The 19,662-nt window shown below is 40.5% G+C and overlaps 1 protein-coding gene across 1 annotated transcript in view; it reads right to left on the reverse strand.

Moving 5' to 3' along the window:
• GDPD1 (glycerophosphodiester phosphodiesterase domain containing 1) overlaps window positions 1–19,662 on the reverse strand; it is a 123,128-nt gene that overhangs the window by 62,986 nt on the left and 40,480 nt on the right. Inside the window, exons 2-3 of the mRNA XM_077294597.1 lie at window positions 12,884–12,926; window positions 3,068–3,203 (exon numbers count right to left, since the gene is read on the reverse strand). Coding sequence (XP_077150712.1) covers window positions 3,068–3,203; window positions 12,884–12,926 — 179 coding nt within the window. The remainder of the gene's footprint in view (window positions 1–3,067; window positions 3,204–12,883; window positions 12,927–19,662) is intronic.

A 19,662-nucleotide genomic window follows, 5' to 3' on the forward strand; every position in this document is an offset into this window, starting at 1 on the left:
GCAGTATTATGAGCATGTGTGGTATAGGCTGGAATGACTGATGCCAAAAAATTCTATGTGGCATATCTGATAGCATACCCATTGCCAATCATTGGTGTTTAGCAAATATTTATAAAAGGGGCTGGAGTTCACATAGGCTATAGCTAATATCCTGCTTTTGCCTCTGGTTTTGCTATATTTTTTCTATTGTGTTTTTTCTGGGTTTTTTTACCATTTTTTTGCTTTTTTCATCTCTGTTCTTATGCATATTGTTTTCACACCTGCAGTATAGGGTGATTCAGGGCAGAGAAGGTTAGTCCACGGTGAGTGGGGGCGCCAAAAAATCGTCATCAGGGTGCCAACCTCCACAGCCAGGCAGGTGACAGAAGAGGCTATTGCAGGGTATGCGCTAGACCTTGGTCTTTTAATTTTTCTTTAGGCTTTTTTTGCCTAAAACAGCACTGGGTGGTGAATTTTAAAAATTTATAATAAAATTGTTTGTTTTAAGGGGATATACAGGTCCTTCTCAAAAAATTAGCATATAGTGTTAAATTTCATTATTTACCATAATGTAATGATTACAATTAAACTTTCATATATTATAGATTCATTATCCACCAACTGAAATTTGTCAGGTCTTTTATTGTTTTAATACTGATGATTTTGGCATACAACTCCTGATAACCCAAAAAACCTGTCTCAATAAATTAGCATATTTCACCCGTCCAATCAAATAAAAGTGTTTTTTAATAACAAACAAAAAAACCATAAAATAATAATGTTCAGTTATGCACTCAATACTTGGTCGGGAATCCTTTGGCAGAAATGACTGCTTCAATGCGGCGTGGCATGGAGGCAATCAGCCTGTGACACTGCTGAGATGTTATGGAGGCCCAGGATGCTTCAATAGCGGCCTTAAGCTCATCCAGAGTGTTGGGTCTTGCGTCTCTCAACTTTCTCTTCACAATATCCCACAGATTCTCTATGGGGTTCAGGTCAGGAGAGTTGGCAGGCCAATTGAGCACAGTAATACCATGGTCAGTAAACCATTTACCAGTGGTTTTGGCACTGTGAGCAGGTGCCAGGTCGTGCTGAAAAATGAAATCTTCATCTCCATAAAGCATTTCAGCCGATGGAAGCATGAAGTGCTCCAAAATCTCCTGATAGCTAGCTGCATTGACCCTGCCCTTGATGAAACACAGTGGACCAACACCAGCAGCTGACATGGCACCCCACACCATCACTGACTGTGGGTACTTGACACTGGACTTCAGGCATTTTGGCATTTCCTTCTCCCCAGTCTTCCTCCAGACTCTGGCACCTTGATTTCCGAATGACATGCAAAATTTGCTTTCATCAGAAAAAAGTACTTGGGACCACTTAGCAACAGTCCAGTGCTGCTTCTCTGTAGCCCAGGTCAGGCGCTTCTGCCGCTGTTTATGGTTCAAAAGTGGCTTTACCTGGGGAATGCGGCACCTGTAGCCCATTTCCTGCACACGCCTGTGCACGGTGGCTCTGGATGTTTCCACACCAGACTCAGTCCACTGCTTCCTCAGGTTCCCCAAGGTCTGGAATCGGTCCTTCTCCACAATCTTCCTCAGGGTCCGGTCACCTCTTCTCGTTGTACAGCGTTTTCTGCCACATTGTTTCCTTCCAACAGACTTACCATTGAGGTGCCTTGATACAGCACTCTGGGAACAGCCTATTTCTTGAGAAATTTCTTTCTGGGTCTTACCCTCTTGCTAGTCGCTAGTCTTACCCATGATGGGGGTTTTGAGTAATGAACCAGGCAGGGATTTTTTAAAAGCCTCAGGTATCTTTTGCATGTGTTTAGAGTTAATTAGTTGATTCAGAAGATTAGGGTAATAGGTCGTTTAGAGAACCTTTTCTTGATATGCTAATTTATTGAGACAGGTTTTTGGGGTTATCAGGAGTTGTATGCCAAAATCATCAGTATTAAAACAATAAAAGACCTGACAAATTTCAGTTGGTGGATAATGAATCTATAATATATGAAAGTTTAATTGTAATCATTACATTATGGTAAATAATGAAATTTAACACTATATGCTAATTTTTTGAGAAGGACCTGTATGTTCAACAAGTTTATTCCGATTCCCAGGATATTGATATGTTTTTCTAAGACTTTAACTTTTTGCAATGCATGACACCTGTTAGCTTTACACATATAGATCATCTGTTAGATCTTGCTTGAGACTGGGTCTATCAGGCCACCGTAGCTGGCAGACAAGGAGGTTATTATTTGACCTCCGGCTGCCATGATATCCCTCGGCTCCACACTCACTATCATAAATTTCTAAATGCCAACATCGCTATTGATAGCGACATCTAGAAGATAAGACAGCTGATGATGGTCCCGATGATCGAAGGTCCAAGGTGGTGATTAACACCATGATCCTGAACCTTACCCCTGCATGACCGCTCACTGTAAATTTACGTAGATGCTGCACAAAGCCAAACAAGCGCCGACGTATATTTACCATCAGCAGTTGTGAAGTGGTCAATTAAGAAAAAGAAATCCAGCAAAGCAGCAAAACATTTTGGAAAAAAGACTGGAACAAGTCACAATACCCAACCACTGCTTGATTTCCATGTGGTCTGCAGCAGGCCCAAACAGAAAACAGTTCATCTGCAAACATTTGCGAAGAAACACAAAATCTGTATAATGGGAAATAAAGTCAATGGTATATTTATAAGTTTATATATTGTGTAAATGGAGGTGTGTAAAAGGAACAGGGAAATCGGTCAAATAAAAAATGTATTTTTTGGCTGATTTTTTTTAATAATCTTAATCATGTAATCATGTAGTATGTTTCTGTACAACATTTAAAAGCAGGAAAATAATTAATAATAATTAATAAATAGGATACTATGAGTCACATTAAATAGTTCGCTCATGAAATAATAGTTTTTCCTATTGTATATTTTTAATTAATGATACCATTTTAGATGATTATCATACCAAGTTGATAATCTAAGACCAACAAAAGATTACACTGACATGTACCTACAGTAATTCTAAAATGGTGAAAGTAGACAGTGAGCACATCAATATCTAAATACTCACACTGTATTTCATCTCTGATATATTGACATTAACACCAGTCGACCTCTTCAAGTTACCATCATGAGACACCACAACCTCTTCATCTTTTGTGAGATGGCAATCAAGTTCCAGCATATCTGTTCCGAGGTTGACCGCACTGTAAGGTACAAATATAAAATACTGTTAGTTGTCGGAGTAAAACTTTCTCTTGCATAGTCTATGATCATCATAGCAACAAAAGATTAACGGATAATGTATATTATCAATATCTATATAACTGACTCACTGAGGATCTTAATATTAATTCTGACCTAGAGATCATAGAATGTTAGAGTTGGAAGGGACCTCGGGGTCATCGTGTCCAACCCCTGCTCAATGCAGAGTAGGATACCACAGGTAATTACTGATGCAGATCCATATTATCATGTTGTACCAATTATTGTCTTTGCAGGTCAGACAGTCCGGGATAATTAACTCCATATAGTAAGGTTGGCCATTTTGGTGGTGATCTACAGTTGAACAACCGGTTTGGATCATTTTTTTGCACTTTATTTCGACTTGACTACAAATACTGACTGACAACAGATAGCTGTAGAAAAGTTCTCCACTGTTGGATATTTTAAGCTGTCCAGTGACAAGAAAATCTGCATCTCATTGATAAAAGCCGAGACTATGCCACAAATAATGACAGAAATCGATTTGCGATTTCTCATTTGAAGATATGACATAGTTGTCCAAATTGACAATCCAACCATGAGTGATTAGTCAGTCAGGAAATGGTCATCTGATATTCATTAGGCTAAGTTCACATTGCGTTAATGGGTTAACGCTAACGGACTGCGTTGCATGGTGAAATTGTCGCAATTAACACCATGCAACGGGTCCGTTAGCGCACCCATTGACGGCAATGTGAATCTGATCTCTAGCGCATTGCTAGCGCATGCCATTTTCGGCACGCGCTAGCGATGTGCCGTTATTTTCTGACGGACCTCGGACACTGCTTGCAGCCTCCGAGGTGCACCCGAGGTCCGTTCCTCGCTAGCGCAGATCGGGGATCTGCGCTAGCGGGATCGGCAAACGCGATCCCTATAGATACATTGCGTTAGCGCAATCCGCTAGCGCTATGCGCTTAACGGATTGCCCTAACGCAATGTGAACCTAGCCTAATATATGGCCATCTTTTAATGGGAAATGTTGAAGCACGAAAAACACGATTATTTCCCTTATATTGTAAGTATCGAGCACTTATTAATTTGTTCACTTACTAAACATGCCCTAAAAACCATACCAGAGGAGTAGGGAACCTGGACGATTAGCAGTTTGTTCAGCAGCGTATCACAAATGTTCGTAATGAAAGAAAAAAGGAGTATGCAAAAGATGTTGGGATCATCAAAATAAGGAATACAAATTCTTTATTTCATACAAGAACTACTAATGGCACACAAATAAAAACATGTAAAAAAAAAACAAAAGGCTACAGGATAATGCACCAGGTGTGTCCATAGTAGGATTAACACCTCTCCTCCAATGTCCAAAATGTAGCAATAGACAGGAATCCCATATGCAAAATATATCACAATACAGAATACTATTTACACAGAATACTATTCATAACACCATTAATCTCAGTAAAAATGTACAACAATTCAAACAATGTTCACACAGGATGATGGTAAGTATTTGGAAAGTGATACACAAATGTAAATAAATGTGTGGATTTTTAAAGAATAAATCTATAAATCATGGAAAAAGGTGCCCATAACAAAGCAGACACCGAAAATAGCATCCAAGTGGTATGGCATTTCCAAGATAAACAAAAAGTAACCTGCCCTGCACAGAAAGAACGACCACCTAATAAATTACAAAACTAAACATAAGTACAAACATCTCAAATGGGACCAGAGGTCATAAGGTTGTGAAGAAAAATACCAAAGTATACAAGGAAGAGAGGGACCTAAAAATCGGGACAAGGTGGAACAGAGGAGGAAAGACCTCACATGTATCGCCACCGAATGTGTGGCTTCCTCAGGGGTAAAGGGCGATGCAGTTATATCACTGCACATTGCGGGAAGCTGCCTCGCCCTCCCATGTATGTCAGGGGTCACTGGCAATGTAAGGGACAGTAGTTTGGCATTTTGGTACATTGATAGACATGTGGATGAAAAGGGGCTAGTCTCATACTACAGAAAAGGGTAAGAGGGCAGAGAAAACAGAGCTTCAAAGTAAAAAAGGAGGATTACTAGTGACGCTAATTGGTAAATGACTAACTGTTTAAGTACAAAGACAACAGGTCACGACTCTGTTGTTCAGTGTCCCAGGACTAGAGATTCCTTCCCTGTCCCTAACGCTATGGGCGCCCTAGCTCGCCCTGTTTCCCGTATTACTTCTGATGGTGAAGATGCTGAGGCTACGTACCTTGCCTTTGCTCCTGAATCCGCCCTCAGTCTGTACCCTTCCCCCACCAAGAGAAGAGGGGAGTAGTAGTGTACCGCAAAACACCAACCAGACTAACAAGATAATATGCACAGGCATAAAAGAAAATATCAATCATACAAATATACACACAAACATAAACTACAGAGGTAAACACTGGGGAGTGGAGGATGGGGTTAAACCAAAGTAGGAGAAGAAAGGGAATAATCACACACTCAAAACCTAGCAACAGTCACAGATAAATCCACCAAACGCCTTCTCCAATAACAATACAGAGCGGTGTTGTCTACTTCGTAAGCGGTTTACATCCGGACACATATGGAACTACTAACCGTTGATCAGGTGTTGGACCCCTACTATTCTGATATGATCCTAAGGGTAAGTCATACACATCATAGCAGTGGACAACCCCTTTAATACACATTAAAAGCACAGCTAAACATAACATTGTTAGCCTGATTCTTTGTATAAAGTCTGACCCTAGGGACATTTTGCATAGTTGGTGGACCTTTCCTAAGATAATTTTTATTCTGATTCAGAATTTATTGAATAATTCACAACCTCTTCGAGGGCCATTATCTGGCATAACCTCTGGGTTGCTCTCATGCCCCAAGAAACACCAGAACTCACATAAACTCAAATTTGTCTCTTCTATTTCCTCCACATTTCTACTCCTAGTGGCCAAACAAATCTGTGAAAACACAAATTGCATATTTAATTTCCCAGAGGAGTTTTGCATGGTCTATAAATCTCCTTACCCTGGCACGTCACTCTCCATAAAGAGAAACATCCCTTAAACCCCAGTCAAAAGCATCTCATACCACCACATCAGATCTCATATTTTGTCATATTTTGCAGAGAAGAGGGACAACACCCTGAAACACATGTCTGCAAATTGAGATTCTGGTTAGCTTTTATCCTAAGTCATGTGGCCACGTTCACTAAAGGGTCGATTCAAGTCCTCTTCCTTTCTGAAGTGACAATCTGCATATTTAATTTCCTAGAGAAGAATTACTTGGCCTATAAGCCTCCTTACCCTGGCAAGTCAAGCATGTCACTCTCCCTTAGACCCCAGTCAGAGGCCTCTCATACAGCCAAATCAGATCTCATGCTTTGCGCTGAGAAGAGGAAAAAAACTCTTCCACTCCCCCTCCACCATTTCTGAAAATTGAGATTCTAGTTTGGCTTGTATCCCAAGTCATGTGGCATGTCTAGTAGGGCCGATATTGACTAGGGTTCAAGTCATCTTCCTCTCTTAAGAGACAATTTGCCTACTCATGGGAGAAATGGAACTTCCTCCTACAAAAAGTCACGTCCATAATGGACAGGTTTTTCATAATCAAAAAACTGTCTAATATCTTAATGGACAAGACATGCTAAATTCCGTAAAATATGCCAATCAATTATGCCTATCTTTATCCACTTTCTCTCTTTCTGCATTTTGCTCTTTCCGTTCAGTGAGCGATATACATTATAGTGATACTAAGTATATTTAGTCGTACTTGATTCCAAAACCGGCCCAAAAAAGCCCAGCATGCAATATACATTAAAATGGGGGTGCAATTCAGATGTTATATGACTCTACACACTCCATCAAGCGACTAAATGCAACTGGTGGCATGGAGGTCCCTGGTGAATGTTATGTAGATACACTTTCTATAAAATGATATGCTGGCATATTTGTAGTGGATCAAACAGAGGAAGAAATATTCTTTGCAGAAGAACTGTTCAGGAATAAGAAACATGTTCTTAATCACCTAGGGACACTTTTTCTTACAAAATATCTATAATACAATCTATCCTAAGGCTTGCTCTGCTCTTTTATTAATATCAACTCGATGATAGAAAGACGTGTAATCAGTGTAATCAGAAAGCCCGCAGCACTTTGTGCATCTCTTGCCACTGGTTGGCGGCTCTAGGACACCATTAGGCTCTTATACCATGCCACTCTGCTAATTAGAAAGACAAGGGGTGGAAACTCTCAGGAAGATATTATTCTCAACCCAAAATGTGCCTCTTGCATGTCATACTTAGAAACAGTACCATCCCTAGAGTTTAATGCTGACAATTCCCCTCAAGCATGTGCTATTATTACGTAATAACTACAAAAATAGAAGAGATTATCAACAATGGTTCCAGGCATGTTTTACCCAATCCCAAGGGTCGAAAATCATTTTCACAATGTTACTACAAGGTTCAAAATTCCTATACTCAGCTAAAGCAAAACTGAACAAGTAAACGGATTTGACGGATTAGCCAAAAATTTCTCCAGGGACTACATTTATAAAGAAAAAAATTCTACATATATATTTTGACTTTGTATACATACAGAAGACCAAGACCAAGGTTTCAGACCTTAATTAGCCTGTTAAGGTTATGACTTGTTCACTATCATCGTTAGGAAAGGCCAGGTGATGCATCCAGGTGATTTTCCAGGTTTATAAAGACCCAGTCTTCTCTAACCTTGTGCCAAAACACAGTAACCATGGGTTCTTCTAAGCAGCTGCCTAGCACTCAGAAAATGAAAATGATGGAGGCCCAAAAAGAACGAGAAGGCTATAAGAAGATGAGTGTTATGTTAGACACCAATCTTTCCTTCACCTCCCATATACAATCTCTTGCCCGCTCTTGTCGCTTACACCTAAAGAACATCTCTAGAATCTGCCCCTTTCTCACCATGAAAACAACAAAAACCTTCACTGTTGCCCTGATCCACTCCTGCCTGGACTACTGTTATTCTCTATTAATTGGCCACCCGTCACTTGACTTTCCCCTCTCCAGTCTATCCTTAATGCAGCAGCCAGGGTCATCGATCTGGCTAATCGATACTAATCGGTCGCATCCGCTCTTTACCAGTCATTGCACTGGCTGCCCATTCATTATAGGATCCAATTTAAAATGCTTGTTCTCACCCACAAAGCTCTTCACAGTGCGGCACCCCCTACATCTCCTCCCTCATTTTTGTTTATCAGCCTACCCCCTCTTTACACTCTGCAAGTGACTTTCGACTAACCTCTGCACTAATCCTTACCTCCCACTCACGGCGCCAAGACTTCTTCCGAGTTGCGCCAATCCTCTGGAAGGCTCTACCCCAAGAAATTAGGACTATTCACAACTTACACAGTTTTACACGTTCCCTCAAAACACATCTGTTCAGAGCTGCCTATTACGTTCCCTAAACAAAGTCCTTTTATGTGTGTGTGTGTGTGTTTGTGTGTAGCCCATTCATTATCTGAGACTAAGGGTACTGTCACACAGTGGCACTTTTGTCACTACGACGGTACGATCCGTGACGTTCCAGCGATATCCATACGATATCGCTGTGTCTGACACGCAGCAGCGATCAGGGACCCTGCTGAGAATCGTACGTCGTAGCAGATCGTTTGGAACTTTCTTTCGTCGCTGGATCTCCCGCTGTCATCGCTGGATCGGTGTGTGTGACACCGATCCAGCGATGCGTTCGCTTGTAACCAGGGTAAACATCGGGTTACTAAGCGCAGGGCCGCGCTTAGTAACCCGATGTTTACCCTGGTTACCATCGTAAAAGTAAAAAAAAAAAAAAAAGTACATACTCACATTCCGGTGTCCGTCAGGTCCCTTGCAGTCAGCTTCCCGCTCTGACTGACTGCCGGCCGGAAAGTAAGAGCAGAGCACAGCGGTGACGTCACCGCTGTGATCTGCTTTCACTTTACGGCGGCACTCAGTCATAGCGGGAAGCAGACTGCAAGGGACCTGACGGACACCGGAATGTGAGTATGTACTGTTTGTTTTTTTTTACTTTTACGATGGTAACCAGGGTAAACATCGGGTTACTAAGCGCGGCCCTGCGCTTAGTAACCCGATGTTTACCCTGGTTACCCGGGGCCTTCGGCATCGTTGGTCGCTGGAGAGCGGTCTGTGTGACAGCTGTCCAGCGACCACACAACGACTTTCCAACGATCACGGCCAGGTCGTATCGCTGGTCGTGATCGTTGGAAAGTTGCAGAGTGTGACAGTACCCTAACCCTCCATTAAACTCCACATCAAATAAGCACCTGTACTTTGTGTCTGCCCCACCTCATTGTAGATTGTAAGCTCTCACGAGCAGGGTCATCTTATTTTACCTTAATTATTGTATTATTCTTAACGTTGTTACTTATGACTTGTGTATGAACTGTTAAACTGCAAAGCGCTGCGAAATATGTTGGTGATATATAAATAAAGTTTATTAATAATAATAATAATAATCTTTATTTTTATATAGCGCTAACATATTCCGCAGCGCTTTACAGTTTGCACACATTATCATCACTGTCCCCGCTGGGGCTGACAATCTGAATTCCCTATCAGTATGTCTATTATTATTATAGCAAAGCATTCTCGAGTTGCCCTTGTCCCAGTTCAAAATATAATTAAGAAATGGCAGATAACAGGAACAGTGGAGGTCAAAATAAGGTCTGGAAGACCAAGCAAAATTTCTGTAAGAGATGCTCGTAGGATTGCTAGAGAGGCAAGTCAGCACCCCCACTTGACTGCAAAAGACCTTCAGAAAGATTTAGCAGACTCTAGAGTTGTGGTACATTGTTATACTGTTTAGAGACACCTGTACAAACATGGTCTTCATGAAAGAGTAATCAGAAGAAAACCTCTACTTTGTGTTCACAACAAAATTCAGCGTCAGAAGTAGGCAAAAGAACATCTAAACAAGCATGATGCATTTTGGAAACAAGTCCTGTGAATCGAAGAGGTTAAAATAGAACTCTTTGGCCACAATGATCAAAGGTATGTGTGGAGAAAAACAGGGCACAGAAGTTCAGGAAAAGAACATCTCGCCAACCATTAAGCATGGAGGTGGATCAATCACTCTTTAGGGTTGTGTTGCAGCCTGGGGGAAGATTTTACGGGTAGAGGAAAGAATGGATTCAATGAAATTTCAACAAATTCTTGATGCAAACATAACACCATCTGTAAAAAAGCTGAAGTTGAAAAGAGGATGGCTTCTACAAATAGATGATCATCCTAGACACATGTCAAAATGCACAATAGACAACCTCAAAAAGTGCAAGCTGAAGGTTTTACAATGCCCCTCAGTCTTCTGATCTAAATATTATTGAAAATCTCTGGTTAGACCTCAAAATAGTAGTGCGTGCAAGAACACCCAAGAATCTCACAGAACTGTTTTCCAAGGAAGAAAGGATGAAAATCCCTCAAACAAAAATTGAAAGACCCTTGGCTGGCTAAAAAAAGTGTTTACAAGCTGTAAGACTTGAAAAAGGGGGTGCTACTAGGTACTAACCATTCCATCACACACCGCAATGAAGAAGCTAAACGTGGTGAAACGCGTGTCGGATTAGCAGGACTTTTTCATGTCAATGGCCTTCAATTATTTATTCTATTCAGTGTCATCGTCTCAGGTAATACCATTTTGATAAGCAGTACGTTCTATTATATGAGTTGGTTGAGTATTTGGCTACATGTAGCCCTAGGGTATATCTATGTAGGGTATATCTATGTACTGTCATTGTACTAAGACTATTCCTCCTACACTTATATGCGGATTCTGTACTTGTCTATTCAACCTAGCAGGTGGTTTTTGATACCAATGATATTCCTCTATGCTCCATATCAGAGATTTCTCTAATCGTTACACCATGATTGATGTAAGGGGTTTCTGGACATTGATGGAAACCTATATGCAATTCCCTTTATAGACTATCATACAGCTAACAATACTATTTACATAGTTCTTGCAGTAATAGACAAAAAGCTCTCTTTTCTCTGGGCTATTTTCATATAAATGGTATCTAATATTCATTAATAACGAGTTGGGAGCTCCCTTTCTTTACTGTGTCTATTTAGCTCCTGTGTTTGTGCGTTATTCCCATATAACCTGGACAATCAGTATGGCCTACAATATAGCTGCCAGAGGGTGTTTCCCAGCTTGTCAAGCGCAAATTCAAGGGGGCTTTCACGTTACGTCCAAGCATCCATTTGGTGGACCCATTGGGGCTTATGTTTGTACTCCCCGCAAAGCGGACTTTGGGCGTACGCACCGAGGCGGTTATAGACTATAAATGGTGCCGGCATGGTGAACGTGCATCACTTTAGGCCGTGTATGCCTATGGAGACGGACACTCATATCCAGTCTACCACGTCTGAGTATTCACCTCCAGTAGGTGTACACACCTGAAGATGATGCACGGCAGAGCATACGTTGGCTCTGTGAGCACCATTACAGTCTGTATAAGCTCGCTAGGAGGACTGAAAAATAAAGTTAAAAAGATTTAAAAACATAAAAAAAGTAAAATATAGAAAAATGTACCCTGCCTTTTCAACTTCAGAAATAAAAAAAAAAATATTTAGATATATATCAAACTATAAAATTAATAAATGCATAAGTTACTGGAAAAAAAAAATCAATAAGATAAAAATGCCATTTTTTGGTTACCACTCCTCCTCCCAAAAATACAATGAAAAGCAATCAAAATGTCATATGTACCACAAAATGGTATCAATAGAACCATCAGCTAAGGCTACTTTCACACTAGCGTTAACTGCAATACGTCGCAAATGCGTCGTTTTGCCGAAAATGCGCATCCAGCAAAAGTTCTTGCTGGATACGTTTTTTCGTCATAGACTAACATTAGCGACGCATTTGCGACGCATTGCCAAATGTCGCGTCCGTTTTGCGACGCTTGGGCGTGTGGTAGCGGACTGTCGTGAGAAAAAAACGTTACATGTAACGTTTTTTGCTCCCGACGGTCCGCTTTTTCCGACCGCGCATGCGCGGCCGGAACTCCGCCCCCACCTCCCCGCACTTCCCCGCACCTCACAATGGGGCAGCGGATGCGTTGAAAAATACATCCGCTGCCCCCGTTGTGCGGCGGAGACCACGCTAGCGTCGGGAACGTCGGCCCGACGCACAGCGACGGGTCTTTCCCGACGCTAGTGTGAAAGTAGCCTAAGGCTGAAAAAATACACAGAACTCCATGTGGGTCTTAGAAAATGGCGAAACAAACATTCTTCAAGTCCAGGGGTGTCACGTGACAGCTGCAGCCAATCAGTGAGGAGCTGTATCCTTCTCAATCTGTCAGAGTCAAGATTCTTGACTTGAGAACTTTTGCCACCCCTTTCTTACACAGTATACCTTTTTTGTATAGTGCCTCTCCTCATGACACAGCACTTTGAATTTTATTTACTTGAAACTTTTCTTCCTTGTACTTCTAAAAATCATTCTAACTTTGACAAACCTGAGAGTGAGCTTTATTCTGCGTTAACATAGTGCAGTTTGGTATAGTTTTTCAGCAGCGAATACATGAGAAAAAGAAAACTGAATAAAAGAAATCCCGTTTTTTTTTAAATTACAATGAAAATAAATTTGTTTTAAAACACAATTTCTGGTACTAGCATATATAGTATACTCACTGTTGGAAAGCAGTCATTGTATTTTCTAGATTTTCCCCAGCACCTTAAAAAGAGATAAATCTATATTAAATTACATATAAAAAAATATGAAAAGTTGTTTTATTTATTAGACTGTCAAATTAAATTTCTCCGTCTTATTTATTTTTTAATCTAACTCCTCATATAGTTACCAGTTTTTATCATAAATTCTGCTTTTTCACTGGCATTCTCTACTAAGCACCTGTATAAGTAGATATTGTACGTGGTGTAGAACATTTCTAAGAAAATACCTCAGTGCCAACAAGTTTAAACTTGAAAGAAAAAAATGTTAAAACCATTACCCAAAGTTCCATTCTAGTCTGTGAGTACCGTAAGTAAATTTAAGCTTTTGTGAAAAATATAATTCAGAAAAAAATAAAATAAAATCCAAACATATTCTGCAATGATTCTGCTCGTCTCCTACTAATATCAATGCTTTATTGTATAAGATCAAACAGTCATACAGTTATAAATGCACACTTTCTGATCACTAAGCTATGGCTATCGGAGGGGTGGTCACTTAAAGTGGCATCTATATACACTTATCTGTATTTGGATGTCTGGATAATCGTCAAAAAATCATTTGTAGGAAATGAAAGCGATCACCCAAAAAATGAGTAAAATATTAATCCATGGGGTAATTGGATTCTTTATGTTGCCCCAAAATAAAATTTCCTTAAATTAAATTGTCAATGTTTATTTATAAGCACTGACTATGTACATATATACAGTATTGGTGCCCATATGATCCCTACAATGATTACGTTTATGTCGTCATAAAAGATCCGATTACCTAATGAACTAACGTTCTGCTCGTTCACTGGCGATTGCCGACATGTTTACATGGGCCAAATGTTGGGAACAAAAATTTGTATGAGTTTGCATTCAACGATTATCGGCCTTTAAAAATGCGCCTTAAGGAACTTTACAGTCAGTAAAAAAATGTATTTTGGCAGATCGGTGTTGCATCTCTATGGTAGAAAGGCTGCAGATGTACTAGTCTTGATATTTGAAATGTTAGTGGGTATGTGGCTGCTGGTCACATGTGATTTGTGATAGCAGTCTCCAGCTACGAGTTTGGAAATCCGCCATTACATTTTACATAGCAGATGCCAAAGGCAGAGGGCAGCAATGCAATCATTTAAGTTCATTATTATTAGAAGACTTCCATAAGAGCTATGTACCGCTCTAAAATATGATTTTTTTACAGATTGGTCTGATACATAATGCCAAATTAACCAATGGCAAACTAGTACTAGAAGATCTGCTCAGTGAATTCTATGAAAGTACTGTAACATGAACCCTCAGGCTACATTCACACAACTGTATTTTCTGTCCGAGTGCTGTAAATGGAAAAAACAGACAACGCTTGGACCAATGTTATTCAATTGAGCTGTTCAGATGATCGCTTTTTATTCATTTTTTTTTTACACGGACCAAATGTATTCATGAAAAAAATTGCACCATGCAATAGTTTCTCCCGTTGTTTGGATAAGCGTTGCCTATTCAAATCTATGGGTGTGCAAAAAATACTAATACTGATCAGTATAGCATCTGATATTTACGGATACATTGCCATTATTACCTTTAGAAATTATTTGAATTGGGATGAGGGCAGGTAAGAGGGGTGGGAAAGTTAAGGGCCTGTGTTCGGTGAAAACTGAATGTTGAATATGCGGTCTTAAGTGGATTAAGTGGGTTAAAGATTCACGAAGTATTATTGATAGAGGCGATACTAAAAGAGATGAGCTGTCTTTTGGGGGTGGGGTGGGACTTGTTGGGAATGGTGGGGCTTTTAAAATTGAGAAAACTTTGCATGGAACATGAGAAAATAATATGTAAAATGTAATGTTATTCTTAATAAAAATCTATTTAAATTAAAAAAAAAAATTTGAAATTATATTACGTCTTGAAACTGCTGATGTATAAAAATGGATGCCATACGGTTTGCATATGGGTAACAATAGAAATTAAAAATCGTTTTATTTTCTGTAAGAAATCGGTTGATTTTTTTTATCCCCTTATGTGAGTCTCAAAGTATTAATAGGAACCTGTCACCAAGTTTTCACCATATAAAGTATGTCCAGCACCTGTAAGCTCTTTGTTACAGCATTCTGGTATGCTACATGTCTGTCCCCAATCCGCTCTGCAAGGCACAAAAAATAGCTTTTATTATGCTCACACATGACGTGGTCTGGTCCAATGGGTGTTGCTGGTCTAGATCCGGAGCCTCCTATCTTCTTACGAGAGCCGGCAAAGAGAAGTGTGCCTGTGCAGGAGCGTGATGGAGGTCACTGTGTGGATCAAGTAGGATGGGTCATCCACACAAACTTGTCTGTAAGTATAATAAAGCCTATTTTTTATGCCTTACAGAGTGGATTCGAGACAAATATACAGCACTCTAGTATGTTGTAACAGAGGGCTTACAAGTGCTGGCCATACTTTATATTATTATTATAGCGCCATTTATTCCATGGCACTTTACATGTGAAAAAGGGAATACATAATAAAAAACAAGTACAATAATCCTGAACAAAACGAGTCACCGACTGGTAGAAGAGGAGAGAGGACCCTGCCAGCGAGGGCTACAGTCTACAAGGGATGAGGGAGGGTAGAGCTGGTCATGCAGCGGTAGAGTGGAAAAAGGGTTACTGCAGGTCGTATGCTTGTTGGAAGAAATGGGTCTTCAGGTTCCTTTTGTAGGTTTCCACGGTAGGCGAGAGTCTGATATGTTGGGGTAGAGAGTTCCAGAGTAGGGGGAGATACGAGAGAAATCCTGTATGCGATCGTTGGAAGAGGAGATAAGAGGGGAGTAGACAAAGAGATTTTGTGAGGATCATAGGTTGCCTGCAGGTAAGTACCGAGAGACTTATATGGGGGAAACCCGGTGACAGGTTCCCTTTAAGTCAGCTATTTCCTTATAGAATGATTTACCTTAAACAAGCATCACCTTTGTAATGAGTCATGTGCAATGCTTTCCTATATAAATTACACAACTCAGCAAACATGTGAGTCATCTAAGGATTTGCAGAGTCATATTGATGTGTTAAATGAGACAGTTACATACAAACAAATGAAGCTGTAAGGAACAAATACTCAGAAAGTGTCTTGTAAGCGGAACTCGCATCTCATGAGGACACAGAGTAAACCACAAGCGCATACAACTCCTAACAAGATGTCTTTTGTAATAATATACTGATGTGTCCTGTAACCCTATTCAAAATAATTAAATGTCGCATAAGCAAATAGTATCTCTAAATTCCTTCCAACGTCGACCTCAACAACATTATTAATACATATACAATGAAAGCCTTTGTTCAATAAGTGGAAGCTGCTACCAAAGACGAAAGAATGTAGGCAAAAATGTCTAGCTTGTGGAGATCAAGGCTATATTATTAAGGAAAATCAAAGGAACCTAATGAAAAGAATTTATGTATGATTTTAATATTATATTTAAGCCTAGTCAGCAGAATTTGTGAAAAAAAGAAACAAACAATGAAGAAAGTAACAAACAGTACAAAAAAAACCCACTAGGCCATTTATCAAAACCATCACAAAGGAAAACTGTCTATCATCCCCATATCAAGCAATTAGCTCTGGTAAAATTAAAGCTCCACTGTGAATTGTTGCTATGGACAACAAAGACTAACTAATACAAAAGTATTATGCTAGACACTTGTGATAAAGTTGCCCCATTACTGTTTGGCTAACTGGAGTAGTGAAATGATACAAAGGACTCATAGCCAAGAGGCTACTGTATTTATGAAACCCACTGGCCAACCGCACTTCTGGTTTCACCCTAATTTCTTATGTCCAAATATTCATGGTCCGAGTAGGAAACATGATGTTCTTATCGGCCTCGGGTCTCATGAACACTCAACACATATGTCTACGTGGCTGCTGAGTTAGTGTCAAGAGATTCGTGGCCAGTCCGGACACAAGGGTCTGTACTTGGACCATGAAAGTCAGAAGTGCACATAACGCTTCTTTCAGGTGGGCAAACATATTCTAAAAGTTTATGCAGTAAATGTGCGCACTCACAAACCATCATGTGACCACTGACTCGCAGCGGCTCTGGAGCTTGCACCCATGTGAAAAGAAGCTGGGGACGTAAACCCAGATTCAGGAGCAGATGGGCAGTGCGCATCGGATATACTAATGATATAAAGTGTTTTCACACATATACTGGAAGCTTTTCTTTTGAGAAAACACCATTTGTTATTGCAATTTATGTTTCCACCTGCAGAAACATTCAACTCGAGGCTGCGCTAAACTTTTGTGACATTTGGTGTTCTCACGCCATTTTCGTCCAGCTCCAACAAAGTAGGGTCGAGGTGACACCACTCGTCAAATTCTGGACAAGCGGCGGCGTTCCTTATACCAGGCACACACAGAAATGAATCAGGAGTATCTGACTCCAGTACTCCCCCTCATCAAGACTCGAGTGAAAAATAGGTCAGAGTCAAAACCTACAAATGAGTATATGCTGAATAAAGACCCTCATACACATTAAACTAATGTTGGCCGAACCCACTGATTTCGGACTGCAAGTCGCTATGTCAACTGACTGCTTTTTCATGGAAAACATAGGAGAGCTCAACTGAACAATCGTCAACAACATCTTTCAGCCAACAGCTATGTAATGTGTATGGCCAGCTTAATAGTTATCTGGCTCGGTCGTGTGCATGACCCCTAATAGATAGAAATATTACAGGTAATTTAACCTCCTAAGCTCAGGGTAATACGTCTGAAATATAAATGACATAATGTTGACTACACAGTATGCTCTTCAACCTCTCTTCCTCTATAGTCTTAGTTCATTTGTATGTTTTACTTAGTAACATCTACAACCGAACAACTGGCTTGATAAAAAATGGCATATATTAAAGAAGAGAAAGGAAACATTTTATAAAATGTGTTGACATATCAGTAAAATCTACATAAAATGACACTGCACTAAGGGTACCGTCACACATTGAAATTTCCATCGCTACGACGTTACGATTCGTGACGTTCTAGCAATATCGTTACGATATCGCTGTGTCTGACACGCTACTGCGATCAGACACCCTGCTGAGAATCGTACGTCGTAGCAGATCGTTTGGAACTTTCTTTCGTCGCTTGATCACCCGCTGACATCGCTGGATCGTTGTGTGTGACAGCGATCCAGCGATGTCTTCGCTTGTAACCAGGGTAAACATCGGGTAACTAAGCGCAGGGCCGCGCTTAGTAACCCGATGTTTACCCTGGTTACAAGCGTAAACGTAAAAAAACAAACTGTACATACTCACCCGTCGGTGTCCTTCAGGTCCCTTGCCGTCTGCTTCCTGCTCTGAGTGCCGGCCGGAAAGTGAGAGCAGAGCGCAGCGGTGCTGCGCTCTGCTCTCACGGTACGGCTGCACTCAGAGCAGGAAGCAGACGGCAAGGGACCTGAAGGACACCGACGGGTGAGTATGTACGGTTTGTTTTTTTACGTTTACGCTGGTAACCAGGGTAAACATCGGGTTACTAAGCGCGGCCCTGCGCTTAGTTACCCGATGTTTACCCTGGTTACCCGGGGACTTCGGCATCGCTCCAGCGCCGTGATTGCAACGTGTGACCGCAGTCTACGACGCTGGAGCGATAACCATACGATCGCTGCGACGTCACGAATCGTGCCGTCGCAGCGATGAAAATTTCAATGTGTGACGGTACCCTAAGGTAAAGACCTGGGGACCTCATCAGGAGTCATTGTTATTAGCTTGAGTATTTTGAATGTCTCTCTGGTGAAAGGCTTGGGTCCACAGGGTATTATAGCTGATGTATTGATGTACAGGTCACCTTGTTCTCAATGTATACACAAACAAGTACAAAGGACAGGAGAAGGCATGAGCTGTGTCCTGACTCTACCCAATGGCAGATGTTGGGAGAGGGGGTCAATAGGGCCATTAGATTGCTGTATCCCTTTGTTTTCCCATGGAGATAAGAAGGCACCAGAGCTGCATGTGTCTTGGGAAGGAGGGGAAGGGGTTGAGAGGAGTACTTGTTTGGCTGGGAAGATGACCTCATTAATTAGATAAACATCAGCCAGATCCAAAGTTTTAAAATTATAGTTATACAACCCCTGGCAAAAATTATGGAATCACCGGCTTGGAGGATGTTCATTCAGTTGTTTAATTTTGTAGAAAAAAAGCAGATCACAGAAATGGCACAAAACTAAAGTAATTTCAAATGGCAACTTTCTGGCTTTAAGAAACACTAAAAGAAATCAAGAACAAAAAATGTGGTAGTCAGTAATAGTTACTTTTTTTTAACCAAGCATAGGGAAAATATTATGGAATCACTCAATTCTGAGGGAAAAATTATGGAATCATGAAAAACACACAAAAAAAACACTCCAAAACATCACTAGTATTTTGTTGCACCACCTCTGGCTTTTATAACAGCTTGCAGTCTCTGAGGCATGGACTTAATGAGTGTCAAACAGTATTCTTCATCAATCTGGCTCCAACTTTCTCTGATTGTTGTTGCCAGATCAGCTTTGCAGGTTGGAGCCTTGTCATGGATTATTTTCTTCAACTTCCACCAACGATTTTCAATTGGATTGCGATCCGGACTATTTGCAGGCCATGACATTGACCTTATGTGTCTTTTTTCAAGGAATGTTTTCACAGTTTTTGCTCTATGGCAGGATGCATTATCATCTTGAAAAATTATTTCATCATCCCCAAACATCCTTTCAATTGATGGAATAAGAAAAGTGTCCAAAATATCAACATAAA

The sequence above is a fragment of the Ranitomeya variabilis genome, chromosome 3, assembly GCF_051348905.1.
Source record: "Ranitomeya variabilis isolate aRanVar5 chromosome 3, aRanVar5.hap1, whole genome shotgun sequence".
Taxonomy (NCBI): Eukaryota; Metazoa; Chordata; class Amphibia; order Anura; family Dendrobatidae; genus Ranitomeya; species Ranitomeya variabilis.